The following is a 19,063-nucleotide window of genomic DNA, read 5'->3' on the forward strand; positions in this document are numbered from 1 at the left end:
GAATTTTGAAAATTTGAACATTTCGAAAATTTGAGAATTTGGAATTTTGAAAATTAAAAAATTTGAAAAATTTGAAAATTCTTATCCTCCAGCTTCACTATGGAACACATACAGGTCAGGAGCTTTGACTATACATGAGCTTATTCATACAAAAGAGAGAATTCCCCTGAACGGACTTTAAAGGCATTGATCTAGAAATAATATATTGCACAGTGTTGTATTATAACCATAAAAAAGTATATTTATTTAAACAATGACGTTAAAAACATTGTCATTGATCAATGGTTGGAATGTATACAAATCTGTATAAAGACACCAAAAATCAAACACGTGAACAATTGTCGTCCTTTACCCGACGCGTTTCAAATATACATTTTTCTTCAGGGGTGTTCTTTAGTGGACATAGAAAACAAAAATGTTATCGGTTGTCGTCTCTAAGAAATGGTGCCACATTCAATTAATAAATCGAGAAACAAAAGGGAGATCCCCTAGTGGACTTTAAAGGCACCATAATATATGAACTCAAAAGGTAAGGTATAAATATAATTTATTGTACGCATGTTGAAAAGTTTGTTTATACATTAAAATAGAATCGTATATATGGAACAGTTATAAAACCACATGAGAACAATGATATAATGAAGCAAAGAAGTATACGGGAATTGATTGTCCGATTATAAACCCGACGTTTCGGAGAATTGTCTCTCTTTCCTCAGTGGAAAACGTACGGATCAGCCTGTGATAACTTGGTACATGTTCTCCATATATAACCTTCCATACAACGTATTAAAAACAAATAAATAAGCAATGTAGCACCCTGGAGTTGCTGGTGAATTCGGAAAATGGGTATATAGAATTCAATTGGTGCTAGAGGTCTGCGCCCCCCTGCCCCAGAGCACCCAACCCCCCCATGTTGAGGGCATGCAGCCTGGTACGGCTCAGGAGGGGGCGCTCGCTCATCCCCACTTCCTTCCTGGCCGGCCGGGTAGCGTGCTTTGGATACGGGTCTGGTATGGATTGTAGGGGGAGTTCTCTCTCTCAGGAATGCATACCAAATGCCGCACCAAGAATTGGCGGGAATCCAAGTCGGATCCCCGTCGCTTCTATGACGCGCTCGCTGGAATGTGCTTTGTCTATTCCAGCGAGTGCGAGATGTCGGCACCATGTCGCCGAGAATCAGCGCGATGCTGTCGTGCTAGAAACACATTCTCGGCAACATGTACTGTAACATCCTGAAAATACATGAATTTTTAATGGTAAAATCAATCTTGTATAATATGGGGTAGATTCAGAAAGAAGTTACGCTGGCGTATCTATTGATACGCCGCGTAACTTCTAGGATGCTCCGGCGTATCTTTTTTCTGTATTCAGAAAACAAGATACGCCGGGATTTGGCTAAGATCCGACTGGCGTAAGTCTCTTACGCCGTCGTATCTTAGTTGCATATTTACGCTGGCCAGTAGGTGGCGTTTCCGTCGATTTACATGAGGAATATGCAAATTAGGTAGATACGCCGATTCAGAAACGTACGTCCGCCCGGCGCATTTTTTTACGTAGTTTACGTTAGGCTTTTTCTGGCGTAAAGTTACCCCTGCTATATGAGGCGTATCCTATGTTAAGTATGGACGTCGGGCCAGCGTAAATTTTTCCGTCGTTTGCGTAAGTCGTTCGCGAATAGGGCTGTGCGTAATTTACATTCACGTCGAAAGCATTGGCTTTTTGCGGGTTAATTTGGAGCATGCCCACTGGGTTACGTTCACGGACGGCGCATGCCCCGTTAGTCAAAAACAACAATTACGTGGGGTCAGCCTTCATTACCATACAACACGCCCACTACATGGATAATTTGAATTCCGCGGGCTTACGCCGGATCACATACGCTATGCCGCCTAAACTTAGGGCGCAGGTTCTTTCTGAATACAGAACCTGCCTCACTAAGTTACGGCGGCGTAGCGTATCTGAGATACGCTATGCTCGCAGAAATTTACGCCGGGCTATTTGAATCTACCCCTATATATTTATTTTATGTTTGTTTTGTTTTATCATTAACTTATAAGGTCTTGTGGATGTTAGTGTTGCTGCAAATAGGCAAAGATTATCTCTGACATAAAGTCTCCATATGAAACTTATAAAATTGTTTGCAAAATGTGTATTTCTTTTATAAGTGCAATGGTCAATCAAGTTCAATAGGTTTCCCCCAGCAATCAAAGCAGGGGAGGGCTGGCAGCCTTAGGCCTGGGCGGCAAGTTCAGTCAAGTGGCCATTGAACCGCCAAATCAGCTCACCATCTATGGCCCATGTGGTTTTTCAATGCAGCCTCACCAGTGCCGCAACTCCACTGCCTATCAATGCAGCCTGATCACTGGTACAGGTTACATGGGATGTATGGGAGGGGGGGATAGGGGGTCGGCTATGGGTTTCAGGGTCTCACCTCAGTGATCTCAGCAGGTCCTTTCATGCCACAGCCTCCTGGGGGGGGGGGGTAATGCTCCTGGCCCTGGGGTCAAGTTGCAGCCAGCACCCAGCCCTGCGTCCTGAACCCCTGGCACACCCTGCCTCTGCCTGCTTCCAAAAATCTGGTCTCCGGGAGTTGTAGTTTCCTCTGCACTGCTCTGTTTTCCACCCACCTGGAGCTTGAGCGTGGACGACAACTCCTGGAATGCAACAGCTAGCGGTCGGCCGCCGTGGCCATGCCCCCGGCCCAACTTCCTAGACCAGAATAAAAAAAATGGTAGCGGGCAGCGGCGGTCACATCTATGTCCACTAAAGAACACCCCTGAAGAAAATGTATATTTGAAACGTGTCAGCCTTCCTTTATGATATATCTTGTAATGTCATATCCATTCAATAAAATCTTTGAAAGAAAAAGAACGAAACGCGTCGGGTGGAGAACGACAATTGTTCACGTGTTTGATTTTTGGTGTCTTCGTACAGATTTGTATACATTCCAACCACTGATCAATGACAATGTTTTTAACTTCATTGTTTAAATAAATATACTTTTTATGGTTATAACTCAACACTGTGCAATATATTATTTCTAGATCTATGCCTTTAAAGTGTATCTCTTTTGTATCATTCACATTGGATGTGGCATTAGATCTAGTAGATCACTTCCACTGACCTCCCTTTCTTTGTTATACATGAGCATAGAGGTAATGTCCGGAATCCAGAGGGATCTCACCTGGAAACAAGGCTCTGCTAATCATTCCTGGAAATACTACAAAGAATGTGGGAAGAATTTTCAGGTAACCCCCGACTATGGAGCCTCCCTTGGCGTGGGAGAGGTTCTTGGCTGCTAGGGATCGCTGAACAATAACCTGGAACACATTTAATAAATGTATTTAATAGTAAAATAAGAATTCTTATTAAATAATAATAATATAAGTGTGCATATACAGTATATAACTTAAACTTTTTTTAAATAACAAGCAAGTCATACTTCCCTCCTCTGTGCAAGGGTTTTTCACAGAGTTGCTCCGATCCTCCTCTTCTGGGGTCCCTCAGCTGCGCTCCTGGCTCCTCCCCGCATTAAGTACCCATCCCCGCACCAACACCCCGACCCCGCCCCCCCCCCCCCCCCCCGTGGAAGCGCCCCAGTCCTACTGATGGGTTTATTGACACAGACAGCAGGACTCAGGCTATAGCCGCCGGCTGTATCATGGGAGCGCACCCGCAAGCTAACCCCCTTGGGAGAGAGCTCCCAGGGTTAGACAGCCGCCGAGGGACCCCAGAAGACCAAGATCGGGGCCACTCTGTGGAAAACAAGCTGCACAGTGGAGGTAAGTATGACATGTTTGTTATTTTTATTTTTTTATATTTTAACCTTTACAACCCCTTTTAACCACTTCCCGACCGCCGCATGTAGATATACGTCGGCAGAATGGCACGTACAGGCACATTGGCGTACCTGTACGTCCCTGCCTTCTAGCGGGTGGGGGGTCCGATCGGGATCCCCCCCGCTACATGCGGCGGTCGGATTCCCGCGGGGAGCGATCCGGGACGACAGCGCGGCTATTCGTTTATAGCCGCCCCGTCGCGATCGCTCCCCGGAGCTGAAGAACGGGGAGAGCCGTATGTAAACACGGCTTCCCCGTGCTTCACTGTGGCGCTGCATCGATCGAGTGATCCCTTTTATAGGGAGACTCGATCTATGACGTCAGTCCTACAGCCACACCCCCCTACAGTTGTAAACACACACTAGGTGAACCCTAACTCCTACAGCGCCCCCTGTGGTTAACTCCCAAACTGCAACTGTCATTTTCACAATAATGAATGCAATTTAAATGCATTTTTTGCTGTGAAAATGACAATGGTCCCAAAAATGTGTCAAAATTGTCCGAAGTGTCCGCCATAATGTCGCAGTAACGAAAAAAATCGCTGATCGCCGCCATTAGGAGTAAAAAAAAAAAAAAATAATAAAAATGCAATAAAACTATCCCCTATTTTGTAAACGCTATAATTTTTGCACAAACCAATCGATAAACGCTTATTGCGATTTTTTTTACCAAAAATAGGTAGAAGAATACGTATCGGCCTAAACTGAGGAATTTTTTTTTTTATATATGTTTTTGGGGGATATTTATTATAGCAAAAAGTAAAAAATATTGTTTTTTTTTCAAAATTGTCGTTCTATTTTTGTTTATAGCGCAAAAAATAAAAACCGCAGAGGTGATCAAATACCACCAAAAGAAAGCTCTATTTGTGGGTAAAAAAGAAGCCAATTTTGTTTGGGAGCCACGTCGCACGACCGCGCGATTGTCTGTTAAAGCGACGCAGTGCCGAATTGTAAAAACCCCTTGGGTCATGTAGCAGCATATTGGTCTGGTACTTAAGTGGTTAAAGATCTGAAACCACATTGAGATCATCTTACCTGATCGGTGCACCAAACCCAGGTGGCCAACACTGTCAGACCAAATATAAGGCCAGGCCATGGTAGGTCCCCAGTGATAGGGTCACGCATCATATGGAATGCATCACTGCGGGGCAGATGGCAGGTTGTGTTCGGGACAATTATTTTAGGGATAGCTTCCATGTACTTCTTCTCCAGTCCTTCGTACCAGCCAATCTCGTTAAATGCTGGATAAACAGATTTGAATATAACAGTTATGTTATCATTTTTTTTTAATTTATGGTACAAATGCTTATTATGGAAAAATAACACAACAAACAGCAGTATACTTACATATAAACATAAGAATAAAAGCCCCCACCACCATAATGACTGTCTGTAGGGTGTCCGTGTAGATAACTGCAGTTAGCCCACCTGTTGTAAAGAGATGAATGGACATTATTGGACATGAATTTAGGTAATGCATTCAATAGGCTGTATTTGCAAAGGATGTGAACATACATGGGGATTGATTTACTAAAGACAAATAGAGTGTGTACTTTGCAAAGGGCAGTTGCATTCTGCAAGTACAGTTTCTCCAGAGCTTATTAACCACTTAAGACCCGGACCTTTAGGCAGCTAAAGGACCCGGCCAGGTTTTGCGATTCGGCACTGTGTCGCTTTAACAGACAATTGCGCGGTCGTGCGATATGGCTTCCAAACAAAATTGGCGTCCTTTTTTTCCCCACTAATAGAGCTTTCTTTTGGTGGTATTTGATCACCTCTGCGGTTTTTATTTTTTGCGCTATAAACAAAAATAGAGCGACAATTTGCAATATTTTTTACTTTTTGCTATAATAAACATCCCCCAAAAATTATATAAAAACATTTTTTTTCCTCAGTTTAGGCCGATACGTATTCTTCTACCTATTTTTGATTAAAACAAATGCAATAAGCGTTTATCGGTTGGTTTGCGCAAAATTTATAGTGTTTACAAAATAGGGGATAGCTTTACTGCATTTTTATTAAAAAATAATTTTTTTACTACTAAAGGCGGCGATCAGCGATTTTTTTTCATTACTGCGACATTATGGCGGACACTTTGGACAATTTTGACACATTTTTGGGACCATTGTCATTTTCACAGCAAAAAATGCATTTAAAATGCATTGTTTACTGTGAAAATTACAATTGCAGTTTGGGAGTTAACCACAAGGGGGCGCTGAATGGGTTATGTATGACCTAATATGTGTTTCTAACTGTAGGGGGGTGTGGCTGTAGGTGTGATGTCATCGATTGTGTATCCCTATAAAAGGGATCACACGATCGATGAAGCCACCATAGTGTGTTTACATACAGCTCTCCCCGTTCTTCAGCTCCGGGGACCGATCGCTGGACTCCAGCGGCGTTCGGGTCCACGGGTCACGCGGTCACGGAGCTTCGGACCGGGTCGTACCTGTACGTACTTGTGCCCAGCCATGACATTTTGCCGACGTATATGTGCAGGAGGCGGTCCTTAAGTGGTTAAAGTAGATAAAGCTCCATTTTGCAAAGAGTAACCAATCACATGCAAGGAAAAAAAAAAATTTTGCTTGTACATGATTTGATGATGAAAGTCAGAAGAGCTTCTGCTCTTTTGCTAAGCTTTGAAGCAACTGCTCTTGCAGAGTGTAACTTCACTTTGCAAAGTGCACAGGCTTCCTGACGACGTGGCAATCACGAAACGTACGTCGAAGCGCACTGGTCACGCACAATCTACGTACTTCCGGTCACGCTGGCTCTCCTTCCTTGAGAGCTGGAATGCACGCTGCATGCTGCTCTGCAGGCTTCCATTCCAAGCGTGGGACCGCCTCTCTCCATTTGCATTCAACGCCATTCAACCTCAGTGCCGGGGAAAGGCACTTTTCAAGTAAGAGGCCATTTGGCGTTGCTTGTTCTTAATCAATTTTTAAATAAATGGTATTATTCTATGGCGATCTTCTTCTTTTTTTGATTACTTCATGTGATGTGGAGTGTGGCGGTATCAAGACAGCAAGAATCTAGCCTGGAACCTTTTGGTTTACCTTATGCCTTATTTGACCTCTTTTTAATTAAGGTGGTCAACAGCTTGCGGTAAGGTGCCATCCATGAGCACATATGTGGTGATTTATCCTTTTCTGGTGGATGTGGAAACCCTTTACTAATTAAGTGGAATCATCTTTCAAGCATTTATTATTCATCTACCTCAATTTATGGACTTTTTTTCTGCACATTAATTATTTATTTATTTATTTATTTATCTCCCTAATGGGGGTTGGTACTTTAATGGACATCAATATATTGTTGTGACAATTTTAGTATGTACATTTGTATTCACCCATCACTTAAATTAATCACTGTTATTGACATTATTATCTATTTGTTTACACATAGATGGTTTATTTGCTAGCGCCCCCTTCCTTTCACTCAAAGTGCACAGTGTATTTGCTCTTAGTAAATCAACCCCAATATGTCTTTCTAACCTTTCTGATGCATGTATGACCATAAACTAGGGTTGCACCTATACGCTTTTTTTATTGCAGATTATGCGTACCAATGCTTTTGGTCATGTACTCGCCGATACTGAGTACCGAAACTTTGCGATGCTATTTGAGTTCATCCAAATGAATGGGCTCAAATCGCAGTTAAAAGAATTGCATGCAATTTGAACAGGAATGTAGTGTGCTTCCTGTGCGAATCGTATTTGGTTTCTCCCACTGATCCTGTCATAGAACATGTTTATTATTTTTAACAACAAAAAAAAACTGAAACTTTAGTATCACTAACAGAGATAGTGCACTATAGATAGATCACTGCAGAGATTTCCTCACTTCTGTTTGGCTATGGGACAGGAAATAAAGGTAAATCTCCCCAATGGGACAAATATAAACCTTACAGGGGTTATAACCCTCCCTTACTGTATTCAAAATGAAAAATTGAATATAGTTCTACTTTAGTGTCTGATAACTCACTGACTAACCAAATGACCATTATACAGTGCTTTGAAAAAGTATTCATACCCCTTGAAATTTTCAACATTTTGTCATGTTGCAACCAAAAACATAAATGTATTTTATTGGGATTTTATGTGATAGATCAACACAAGGTGGCACGTGATTTTGAAGTGGAAGGAAATAAATGGTTTTCAACATTTTTGATACATTAATATGTGAAAAGTGTGGCGTGCATTTGTATTCAGTCCCCTTTACCCTGATACCCCAAACTAAAATCTAGTGGAACTAATTGCCTTCAGAAGTCACATAATTAGTAAATAGAGTCCACCTGTCTGTGTAATTTAATCTCAGTATAAATACAGCTGTTCTGTGAAGCCCTCAGAGTTTTTTTTAGAGAACCTTAGTTAACAAACAGCATCATGAAGGCCAAGGAACACACACTAGACAGGTCAGGGAGAAGGGTGTGGAGAAGTATAAAGCAGGGTTAGGTTATAAAAAAATATCCCAAGCTTTAAACATCTCACAGAGCACTGTTCAATCCATCAACTGAAAATGAAAAGAGTATGGACAACTGCAAACCTACCTAGTCATGGCCGTCCACCTAAACTGACCGGCCGGGCAAGGAGAGCATTAATCAGAGAAGCAGCCAAGAGGCCCATGGTAACTGGAGGAGCTGCAGAGATCCACAGCTCAGGTGGAAGAATCTGTCCACAGGACAACTAGTAGTCGGGCACTCCACAAATCTGGCCTTTATGGAAGAGTGACAAGAAGAAAGCCATTGTTGAAGGAAAGCCATAAGAAGTCCCGTTTGCCTTTGGGAGAAGCCATGTGGGGGACACAGCAAACATGTGGAAGAAGGTGGTCTGCTCAGATGAGACACACCATATACCGTGAAACATGGTGGTGGGAGCATCATGTGGTGGGGATGATTTTCTTCAGCAGGGACAGGGAAGCTGATCAGAGATGATGGAAAGATGGATGGAGCCAAATACAGGGCAATCTTAGAAGAAAAACTGTAAGGGCCAGATCCACGTAGCCTGGCGCATTGTTGCGTCCGGCGTAGCGTATCTCTGATACACTACGCCGCCGTAACTTACAGTGTATTTTCCTTATCCTGAAAGAATTTGCGCCGTAAGTTACGGCGGCGTAGTGTAACTTTGGCGGCGTAAGGGTGCGCAATTCAAATGGATGAGATGGGGGCGTGTTTTATGTTAATACGTCGTGACCCGACATAAATTACGTTTTTTCTGAACGGCCCATGCGCCGCCTGTGGGGGTATCCCAGTGCGCATGCTCGAAATTAACCCACAACAAGCCAATGCTTACGACGTGAACGTCATTCCACGCAAAGCCCTATTTGCGAACGACTTACGCAAACGACGTAACATTTTCAAATATCGACGCGGGAACGGGAAAAAAATGGAAAAAAGCCTTACGGAAACGACGTAAAAAATGCGCCGGCCGGACGTACGCTCGTGGATCGCCGTATCTAGCTAATTTGCATACTCGATGCGGAAATTGACGGAAACGCCACCTAGCGGCCAGCGTAAAAATGCACCTTAGATCCCACGGCGTACTAAGACGTACGCCAGTCGGATCTAGCACAGCTTCAGGCGTATCTTATTTTGTGGATACAAAACAAAGATACGCCGGAACAAACTAGAAGTTACGCGGTGTATCAATAGATACGCCAGCATAACTTCTTTGTGGATCTGGCCCTTAGAGTCTGCAAAAAGCTTGAGACTGGGGAGGAGGTTCACCTTCCGGCAGGACAACGACCCTAAACATACAGCCAGAGCTACAATGGAATGATTTGGATCAAAGCATATTCATGTATTAGAATGGCCCAGTCAAAGTCCAGACCTAAATCCAATTGAGAATCTGTGGCAAGACTTGAAAATTGCTCTTCACAGACGCTCTCCATCCAATCTGACAGAGATCAAGTTATTTTGCACAGAAGAATGGGCAAAAATGTCCCTCTCTAGATGTGCAAAGCTGGTAGAGACATCCCCAAAAAGACTTGCAGATGTAATTGCAGTGAAAGGAGGTTCTACAAATTATTTACATTTTGAAAACCATTTATCATTTTGCTTTCACTTCACAATTTTGTGGCACTTTGTGTTGGTCTGTCACATAAAATCCCAATAAAATACATAAAAATGTTTTGGTTGTAACATACTTTTTCAAGGCACTGTATACTTTCACATTCCTATTCCAATTTATTCATTTTGCCAAAGTTTCAATCTAGAACAATCTTTAAATCTTTAGAAGATAAAGAATATGACAGTTACCAGCAATAGTGTAAATTGCGGTCACAACCAACAGTAAGACAGTGGACAGGTAAATGTTCCATCCCAGAGACACCTGGATGAAGAGCGCTCCAGAGAAAATGTCTGTCTGAAACAGAACAAAAAAAAGTAAAATAAACAAAATATAAATTCAGCTAAAGTCGATCTCCAAGCAAACAGCCCATTACATGATTGCATGTGAGCTGCTTAACATGTCAAAGGATTTGTATCTGTTCATGCAGGGCTTTTTTTCTGGCACCTTCAGCACTGAATGTATGCAATGGCAAGGGGTGCTGGGCTGTAATGGAGGGTCTATTGATGCTGGCTGCTAGGGGATCTATTGTTGTTGGAGAGGATCGATTTTTACGTAGTAATCTATTGTTGCTGGTGGAGGATCTTCTGTTACTGGCGGGTCAATTGTTGCTGGAAAGGATCTACTGTTTAGGGAGGGGCCTACTGTTGCTGGCTGCTGGAAGTCAGCTGTCAGTCAACTGGATAATGTCACCCAACTAAACTGCTTTTATTTTGAACTATTAAACTAGTAAAGTTCAACTAGTAAACTTAGGGGCAGATCCACAGAGCGAGTACGCCGGCGTATCTACTGATACGCCGGCGTACTTTCAAATTACCCGCGTCGTATCGTTGTTTTGAATCCTCAAAACAAGATACGACGGCATCTGGGTTAGATCCGACAGGTGTACGTCTTCGTACGCCTTCGGATCTAAGATGCAATTCTTTGGCGTCCGCTGGGTGGCGTTCACGTCGTTTTCCACGTCGGGTATACAAATTAGCTATTTCCGACGATCCACGAACGTACGAGCGGCCGGCGCATTTTTTTCCGGCGTCTCTAGTCGGCTTTTTCCGGCATATAGTTAAAGCTGGTATTTTGTCGCGTATAGTTGGACCTGCCATGTCAAGTATGGCCGTTGTTCCCGCGTTTATTTAGAATTTTTTTTTTTTTTTGCGTAAGTCATCCGTGAATCGGGATGAACGTAATTCACGTCTATGTTAAAAAAAATGACGTCCTTGCGACGTCATTTAGCGCAATGCACGGCGGGAAATTTAGGGACGGCGCATGCGCAGTTCATTCGGCGCGGGGACGCGCTTCATTTAAATGAAACACGCCCCCTAATCGCCGATTTGAATTATGCGCCGTTACGCCGCCAGAGTTAGACTACGCCGACGTGACTTACGGCGCAAATTCTTTCAGGATTCGAACCGAGGACAAGTAAGTCACGGCGGCGTAGCGTATCTCAGATACGCTGCGCCGGGGCAGATCTTTGTGGATCTGCCCCTTAGTATCTCAAAGACACGTGCATATTTTTTCATACATTTCAGATATAGGCAGGTGAGGACTGGTCTGGTAGGAATTTACCCCCCAGGCCAGTACCTTTATGGCACGTCATACATTATACTTTTTTTTTCGTTTAACCACCTAGTTGAATGAAAAAAAAAATTTGCCGATTTCCTCAGCCACACATTCGAGTTGGATGGGGGGATCACTCCCACTGTGCTATTGTGTTCTTATGGCAGGGAGCCTTCCCTGTCATCAAAACACAATGATCAGTGTTGTTGGCTATAGCTAACAGCACCGATAATTCAGAAAAAAATAACAGGGTAATTACACAGAAGTCAATCGCTAAATTGACTTCTGTACAACTAGAGTGCCCATACATAGATTGAAATGCGACCAGTCCCTGCTGAACCGGCTAAATCTCAATCCATCTATAGCTGGCTTAAGTTGTGTCAGGCTGGTGGCCCTGATTGGAGAAACCTCATCATTCAGACATCAATCACACTGGTACTGTCAGTCAGTGACACATGCTAGACCAGCAATTCAAGCTCCAGCACCAACTTCCTTTGATGTTCTAAAAGGTCATATGACTGAATGCCGATATCTACAAAGAAAGTTGGTGCTATAAGGTGTAAAAAGGTGTGTCACAATAAATCATGTTCTTTAGGCCCCTTTCACACTGGGCAGGGAAGGTGCGGTGGCGGTATGGCGTGGCGATTTTTAGCGCCACTATACCGTCATATTTTCCCGCGATATTCGGCCGCTAGCGGTGCAGTTTTAACCCCCTCTAGCGGCCGAAAAAGGGTTAATACTGCCGGCAATGCGCCTCTGCAGACGCATTGCCGGCGGTATTACTGCGGTTTCCCATCTCAATTTTTCCGACAGAAAAAGTTCTTTTTGGAAATTCCGATCGTCTGTATGCAATTCCCACGCACAAAAATCCTACGCATGCTTGGAATCATTGGACTTAATTTTTCGTGGCTCGTCGTAGTGTCACCGCGTTCTTGACGTTCAGAATTTCCAACAACATTTGTGTGACCGTGTGTATGCAAGACAAGTCAAAAGTCGGAAAAAAATCCACGGTTTTGTTGTCGGAATTTACGATCGTGTGTACGCGGCATGAGGCTTCATGTACACTACAGCTCCTAAACGTTGGCGTTTTTTTTTTCAAAGCTCCTAAACTTAATTTCATAAAAGCCTATGTGTCCAAAGACACATAGGCTTTGAGGATCGTTTAGGAGCTGCCGCGGTTAGGGGAGGTTCAACATCCCTCAACCTCCTTCTCCTGAACGCAGAAGAATTGCATTCATGATAAGAATGTTTTGACACCAGCGGCAAATCATGGCAAAATCACAGTAAAATCGCGTGGCACAATTTTGCTGTGTTTTGCGTTTTCCCGTGGCCGGTGGTCAAAGTAGCTGTGCACATGAAGCCTTACAGTGGGGATCAGAATTCCCACCCTCACAGACAAGTAAAAAGATAATTGGTGTAATGCTCCCTGGCTCTGCCAAGTGGTGTTGGCCCCCAAACTATACAGGGTTCATCCAATTGGAGGCTAGCCAGCAATAGCTCAGGGAACACCTAGCAAACTCTGAAGGAACCCTAGGGTTCTACAGGACCCTGGTTGAGAATGGCCATCTTAGACAGATGACATTGCAACAAGTCCTCAGTTCCTACCTGTGCATTACAGTTAATAAAATCCAACATTCATTTTCGTTCACCTATCCTGTGATTCTAGGGTCAACCAACCGAAATTTTAGTGAAGATGTAGAGGAGGAGCGAAAGAAGAGACATGTAGATACGAATCCGTTTACCACCAAACCGATTTTTCAAGTATTCAGGCATAGTGACAACTCCAGCAGCAATGTAAACGGGAACGAAGATCCATCCAAGGGCTACCAGCACCCAGGAAGCCTTAAATTAGAAAGAAAAATTGGTGTTAGAGGAACACTCCATCTCACTCTTTTTTGACATGGATAAAGGTAGTAAATTTTGACCTGAAGCAATCCTACCAACGCACAGCTTTATTTATTAACTAAATGTATAGAACACTGACCGTTTTCTGCAGCACTTCTACAGAGAGCTACAACAAATGACATCAGGAAGACCCACTTAAAGTAGGGTTCAATTGGGTGGAAGCCAGTTAGTCTACCATAGTTTTCAACTAAAGGAGAAACACAGTGGGGCAGATCCACAAAAGGATTACGCCGGCGTATCTATTGATAATTTGAAAATTCCTGCTTCGTATCTTTGTTTTGTATCTACAAAACAAGATACGATGGCATCTCGGAGGGATCCGACAGGAGTACGTCTTATGCCTCGTACACACGACCAGACATGTCCGATGAAAACGGTCCGCGGACCGTTATCATCAGACATGCCTGCTGGGTGAATTTGGTCTGATGTGTGTACACACCATCAGACCAAATTCCCCGCGGACAAACTACGCGGTGTTGTGGCGGCGACGTGGTGGCGACGATGACGCGGCGACATGCACGAACCCGGAAGTTCAATGCTTCCACGCATGCGTCGAATCACTTCGACGCATGCGTGTGTGCCACACAGTCGTACTGACCATCGGACATGTCCGACAGACAGGCTTCCAGCGGACAAGTTTCTTAGCATGCTAAGAAACTTTTGTCCGCTGGAAACCTGTCTGCTAGGCCGGAAAACTGTCCGGTCGGCCCTACACACGGTCGGACATGTCCGCGGAAACTGGTCCGACGGACCAGTTTCAGCGGACATGTTCGGTCGTGTGTACAAGGCCTTAGTACGCCGTCGGATCTTAAGGTGCAATATTTTGGCGGCCGCTAGGTGGCGTTACCGTCAAAATCCGCGTCGAGTATGCAAATTAGCTATTTACGGCGATCCACGAACATACGTCCGGCCGGCGCATTTTTTTACGTCGCTTTCGTTCGGCTTTTTCCGGCGTATAGTTAAAGCTGCTGTTATGAGGCGTACTCAATGTTAAGTATGGCCGGCCTTCTCGCGTACAATTTTGAATTTTTTACGTCGTTTGAGTAAGTAACTTACGGCGCAAATTCTTTGTGGATTGGAAATAAAACAAATAAGTTGCGGCGGCGTAGTGTATCTTAGATACGCTGCGCCCGGCGGAAGATTACGCGCAGGTACGTGGATCTGCCCCAGTGAGTCCATACAAAATCAATGCAGTTATTGTTCTTGAATTAAACCCAATATTCAAAAGCTGCAAGATAACATGGTCAGGCATTTAGTCATTTTGAAAAAAAAAAAACTTTAGGTAAGTTTCCCTATACTGAAAAATTCCAACCCAGTTTTAAAGCCTTATTCTCCATGAGGATCCCCCATGAGCCTCCAATGAGGTTGAAGAGAAACGCTCATTATTTTCATATGATCTGAAATCATAGATGTTTCTTGGTATAATTTCTATAGATACCTGCTATTGAGTTTACTATTCTACTTTTCTTAGATTTGCACAATGATTGTGTTCACAATTTTGTAAATAGTTTCTTCCATTTTGTAATATTGAAGCTTGGGTTAACATATGTGCGAATTGGATACAGATTTCCCAACATCCAATTCGCATGACATGCAAGTGTGCCCGGCTAACAATGGAGCCGGTTCACACAGCTCCGGGGCAGGCGCGGTCTACATTCCAAAAGGGCCCTGTGCGGTTCAGGTGCAAATTCAGGCAAAAATTTTGACCTGATTCACACCTGAACCGGTGACGTACCGGACCCCATGCTGAAAACTGTGGCCAAACAAATGTGAACCCAGCCTTAAACTTGAGCACCAGAAAACCCCAGTTAAATGAATGTATTTTTTATAATACATTCTTGCATTTGTGCATGCCCTATCCACCAAAATCCTACAGTACTTTCTACACAGAAGTCCCACTGAGCTAGTACAACAGACACATCCATGCGGAAAACACTAGTAGTTTCAAAAACGTAACGGTTATTTTGAGTCTATTGAAGTTTAAATATCACAGCCACATGGCTTGTGTAAAACTTCTTGAAATAAAGGCGGCCATATACAGTTCGAATTTCGAAAGAATTTTCTTTCGAAAATCATATCAAAATAATCTTTGTACGAATTTAGCACCGTTAGTGGGCTGCAGCCATGGCCGATTTTCGTGCGGCAATCAAATTTGAGGAATCCGACATGTTGGAAATTTTTGGAAAAACAAACGATTTTCTGATCAATGATGGGAGAATTGTGCGAGAAATGTAATAAAAAAATGCACATGTGCAAGAAAAGAATATTCCTGGATAGAAAAGAATATTCCTGGAGAGAAAAGAATATTCCCGGCCACAAAAAAAAATTTCTGTAGCAACATGAAGGTTTGGTAGGCCGAATTTCGAAAATCAATGGTGGCATCATCGGATCACAAAAAAAAAAAAAACTTTCTGGGCTTGAAAAGAAAATGTGTTCGAAATTCGACCGTGTATGGCCTGCTTAGGTCAGTTTATTCTTAATGCCATCTCTAGTATACATTTTTTAAATGGGGAAAATGCACTGAAAAACAGTTATTCTTACAAGTTACAGAATACAGACTTACGTTCCATTCAAAACCACCAACTGCCAACCCTCCTGCAGCCCCTGACCCAGCCATCCCAACAAAAAGACCACTTCCAACATTGCTGGACATCAGTGAGGCTCCAATCTGAAAAAAAAAAAAAAACAGTATTATTATTAAAAATATACAGTATGCCAGTGGTGTAACTAGAACCTTCAGGAGAGGAGAGGGGGAAGCCAGTAGAGCACAGGAGCGGTCGGGGGAGAGCACAGGGGGGCTGAAGAGCACACAGGAGTGTAGCAAAAAAGAAGCTTGATAGGAGGAGCGACGGGGGCTCCTGCATACAGAGGAACTGATCTCTCCATTTTCCTCCTGCAGCTGCTGAAGGCCTACAGGAGGGAGAGGGGGAGAAGCAGGCATTCAGCGGCTGTGGGAGGAAAATTGAGAGATGGTATATAGCCACCAAGCTTCTGGCGGAAAATATTCCAACTGATATCTGAGGTGTAACGGGAGGGCCCGTGGAACCCAGAAGCTCTTGAAAAGTATGAGATACCCTTGCTTCAGCTTCCCCGGACCCTCTTATGTCTAAAATCATCCTATGTCCACTAGGGACATAGGATGACTGAACAATTATATTGTGGGCTACCTGAGATGGGAAAGTAATGTTTATTCACAATATCTCCCAGGATATATGCCATATTAGAATAGTGACTCATTCTAGTGTGGCTGCTCTGCATCTAATTGTGGCGTGTGCTAATTGACCCTGTAATTGTCTGAAGGTGTATTTATGATAATGTGTATTGTAAGTTAGCAGACAGCCAGTCTGGGAAATGTAAAGGTCATGTGTATGAGTCATCAACTGTAGTTAATTAGCTTATGTAAATTAGGTCAGGTCTCGGAGTGAGTTTGTCTGCTAAGAGATGTATTGAGAATGATGTGTATTGGGGGATCGTTAGGTAACCATTGTGTGATGTTGTGGGTGGATCCGGGTCATTGTTCAGTATTCTCAAGTGTATAAAAAAGGGACTGTTTCCTTCCAATAAAGTCATTCCTGCTTGAACCTCAAACAGAGCTGTGTCTCATTAATGGGGGGAATTATTCTCATGGGTCTCGTTCGCCTGACTGTGGTAGCTGCCTTGTGTTCGGAAAGGGAATATCCTAAACAGCTTTAACCCCTTTAACATTTGTGGTGCCATTACATGAGGTACCTGGTATTATCACCCCGGTACATCAGCACTAGCCTTAGACCCCTTTCACACTAAGCCGCCCATAGCGTTGGGGGTAAAACACCACTATTTTTACCGCCGATGCTATGGGCGAATTTGCGGCGCATTTCGGCTGCTAGCGGGGCGTTTTAACCCCCGCTAGCGGCCGAGAAAGGATTAAAGCCGCCCGCAATGCGCTGGTATGGCCACGCTGTCACATTGATTTCAATGGGCAGGAGCGGTGGAGGAGCGGTAAACATACCGCTCGTTCACCACTCCAAAGATGCGGCTAGCAGGACTTTTTTTACCATCCTACTAGCGCAACTCTCCAGTGTGAAAGCCCTCCGGCTTTCACACTGGAGACAATGGAGCAGCTGTTTGAGGGCGGATTGCAGGCGCTATTTTTAACGCTATAGTGCCTGCAATACACCCTCAGTGTGAAAGGGGTCTTACTCAATTTGGATATAGATGAGTTTTATATCGTGGTATTGTGGCTAGTATCATATTGTCTGCCAAGTTGTGCATCACTGGGTATTGGAAACAAGACCTAGCACCAAATCCGTCAGAATCTGAATACAACCCAAAAACATTTTCTATGGGAAAAGTCTATCGCTCTCCAACAAAAAACCTTCCGTACATTTGATTTTACTGTATATGGAAACCTGGGAGCTTTATGGTACCCCTCTTAGGACCCTAGATTTCTTTATACTCTGTGATATTTACAATTTAATCCTTGCCTTGCAATTATTCGATACTCTCACTTCTGTTGAAAATATTTTAGTGCCTTGGACCTATATCTTATATCCCTTTTATAAAACACTAGCAACAATATGTTTTTTGTCCTTACTGTTACGTTTATGTTTTGAGTTATCATATCTTGTCATACCTTGTTGAACCTTTTTAAGCGGCTGCTACCACATATTTATGTATAGCTAGATTCACGTAGGGCGGCGTATGTTTGAGCCGGCGTAGCGTATCATATTTACGCTACGCCGCCGTAAGTTAGAGAGGCAAGTGCTGTATTCACAAAGCACTTGCGTCCTAAGTTACGGCGGCGTAGCGTAAATGTGCCGGCCTAAGCGCGCCTAATTCAAATTGTGAAGAGGTGGGCGTGTTTTATGCGAATGAATCGTGAACCCGACATGATTCACGTTTTTTACTAACGGCGCATGCGCCGTCCATGGACATATCCCAGTGCGCATGCTCCAAATTACGCCGCAAAGACTTATTGGTTTCGACGTGAACGTAAATTACGCCCAGCCCCATTCACGGACGACTTACGCAAACAACATAAAAATTTAAAAATTCGACGCGGGACCGACGTCCATACTTAACATTGGCTAGGCCAGCTTTTTGTTGGACCAACTTTACGCCTGAAAACGCCTTACGTAAATGGCGTATCTTTACTGCGACGGGCAAGCGTACGTTCTTGAATAGGCGTATCTCGCTGATTTATGCATTCTAGGCGTAAATCAGCGTACACACCCCTAGTGGCCGGCGTAAATAGTCAGCTAAGATACGACGGCGTAGGAGGTCGTATCTTCGCTACATTTAAGTGTATCTCAATTTGAGAATACACTTAAATGTACGACGGCGCAGATTCAGAGTTACGACGACGTATCTACTGATACGCCGGCATAAACCTCTTTGAATCTGGCTAGTAATCTCCTGTAATACTTTAAAATTCCCCCCAAAAAATTTGAAAGAAAAAAAAATTTAGATTTTCTTTTACTTTCATTTTTAATGATTATGGTAAATAGGACAAATAGAGAGGGTGAATCTCCTCAACGGGGGCACAGACCGCAATAAAAACTGACACGTGTGCTAATCCCTCTCGACTCTATCCAAAACTAAAAAAAAAAAAAAGTTTTGTTTTTAGTTATACTTTAAGGTTTGCATACATTCTAAATATGGGAGCTGACTTATTTTTGAAGGTTTAAGTTCCAGGGTTGCCTCCTGCCCCTTAGCTTCACTAC

At 43.5% G+C, this 19,063-nt stretch overlaps 1 protein-coding gene across 3 annotated transcripts in view; it reads right to left on the reverse strand.

The window, feature by feature from the left end:
• SLC5A9 (solute carrier family 5 member 9) overlaps positions 1 to 19,063 on the reverse strand; it is a 128,519-nt gene that overhangs the window by 17,856 nt on the left and 91,600 nt on the right. For 2 of the 3 annotated variants that reach the window (XM_040360537.1, XM_040360535.1), the window contains exons 3-8: positions 15,925 to 16,029; positions 13,134 to 13,298; positions 10,094 to 10,199; positions 5,186 to 5,266; positions 4,874 to 5,079; positions 3,185 to 3,320 (exon numbers count right to left, since the gene is read on the reverse strand). The exons of the other annotated variant lie outside the window; for it this stretch is intronic. In XM_040360537.1, coding sequence (XP_040216471.1) covers positions 3,185 to 3,320; positions 4,874 to 5,079; positions 5,186 to 5,266; positions 10,094 to 10,199; positions 13,134 to 13,298; positions 15,925 to 16,029 — 799 coding nt within the window. The remainder of the gene's footprint in view (positions 1 to 3,184; positions 3,321 to 4,873; positions 5,080 to 5,185; positions 5,267 to 10,093; positions 10,200 to 13,133; positions 13,299 to 15,924; positions 16,030 to 19,063) is intronic. 3 annotated transcript variants of the gene reach the window in all.

This window comes from Rana temporaria, chromosome 7 (assembly GCF_905171775.1).
Source record: "Rana temporaria chromosome 7, aRanTem1.1, whole genome shotgun sequence".
Lineage (NCBI taxonomy): Eukaryota > Metazoa > Chordata > Amphibia > Anura > Ranidae > Rana > Rana temporaria.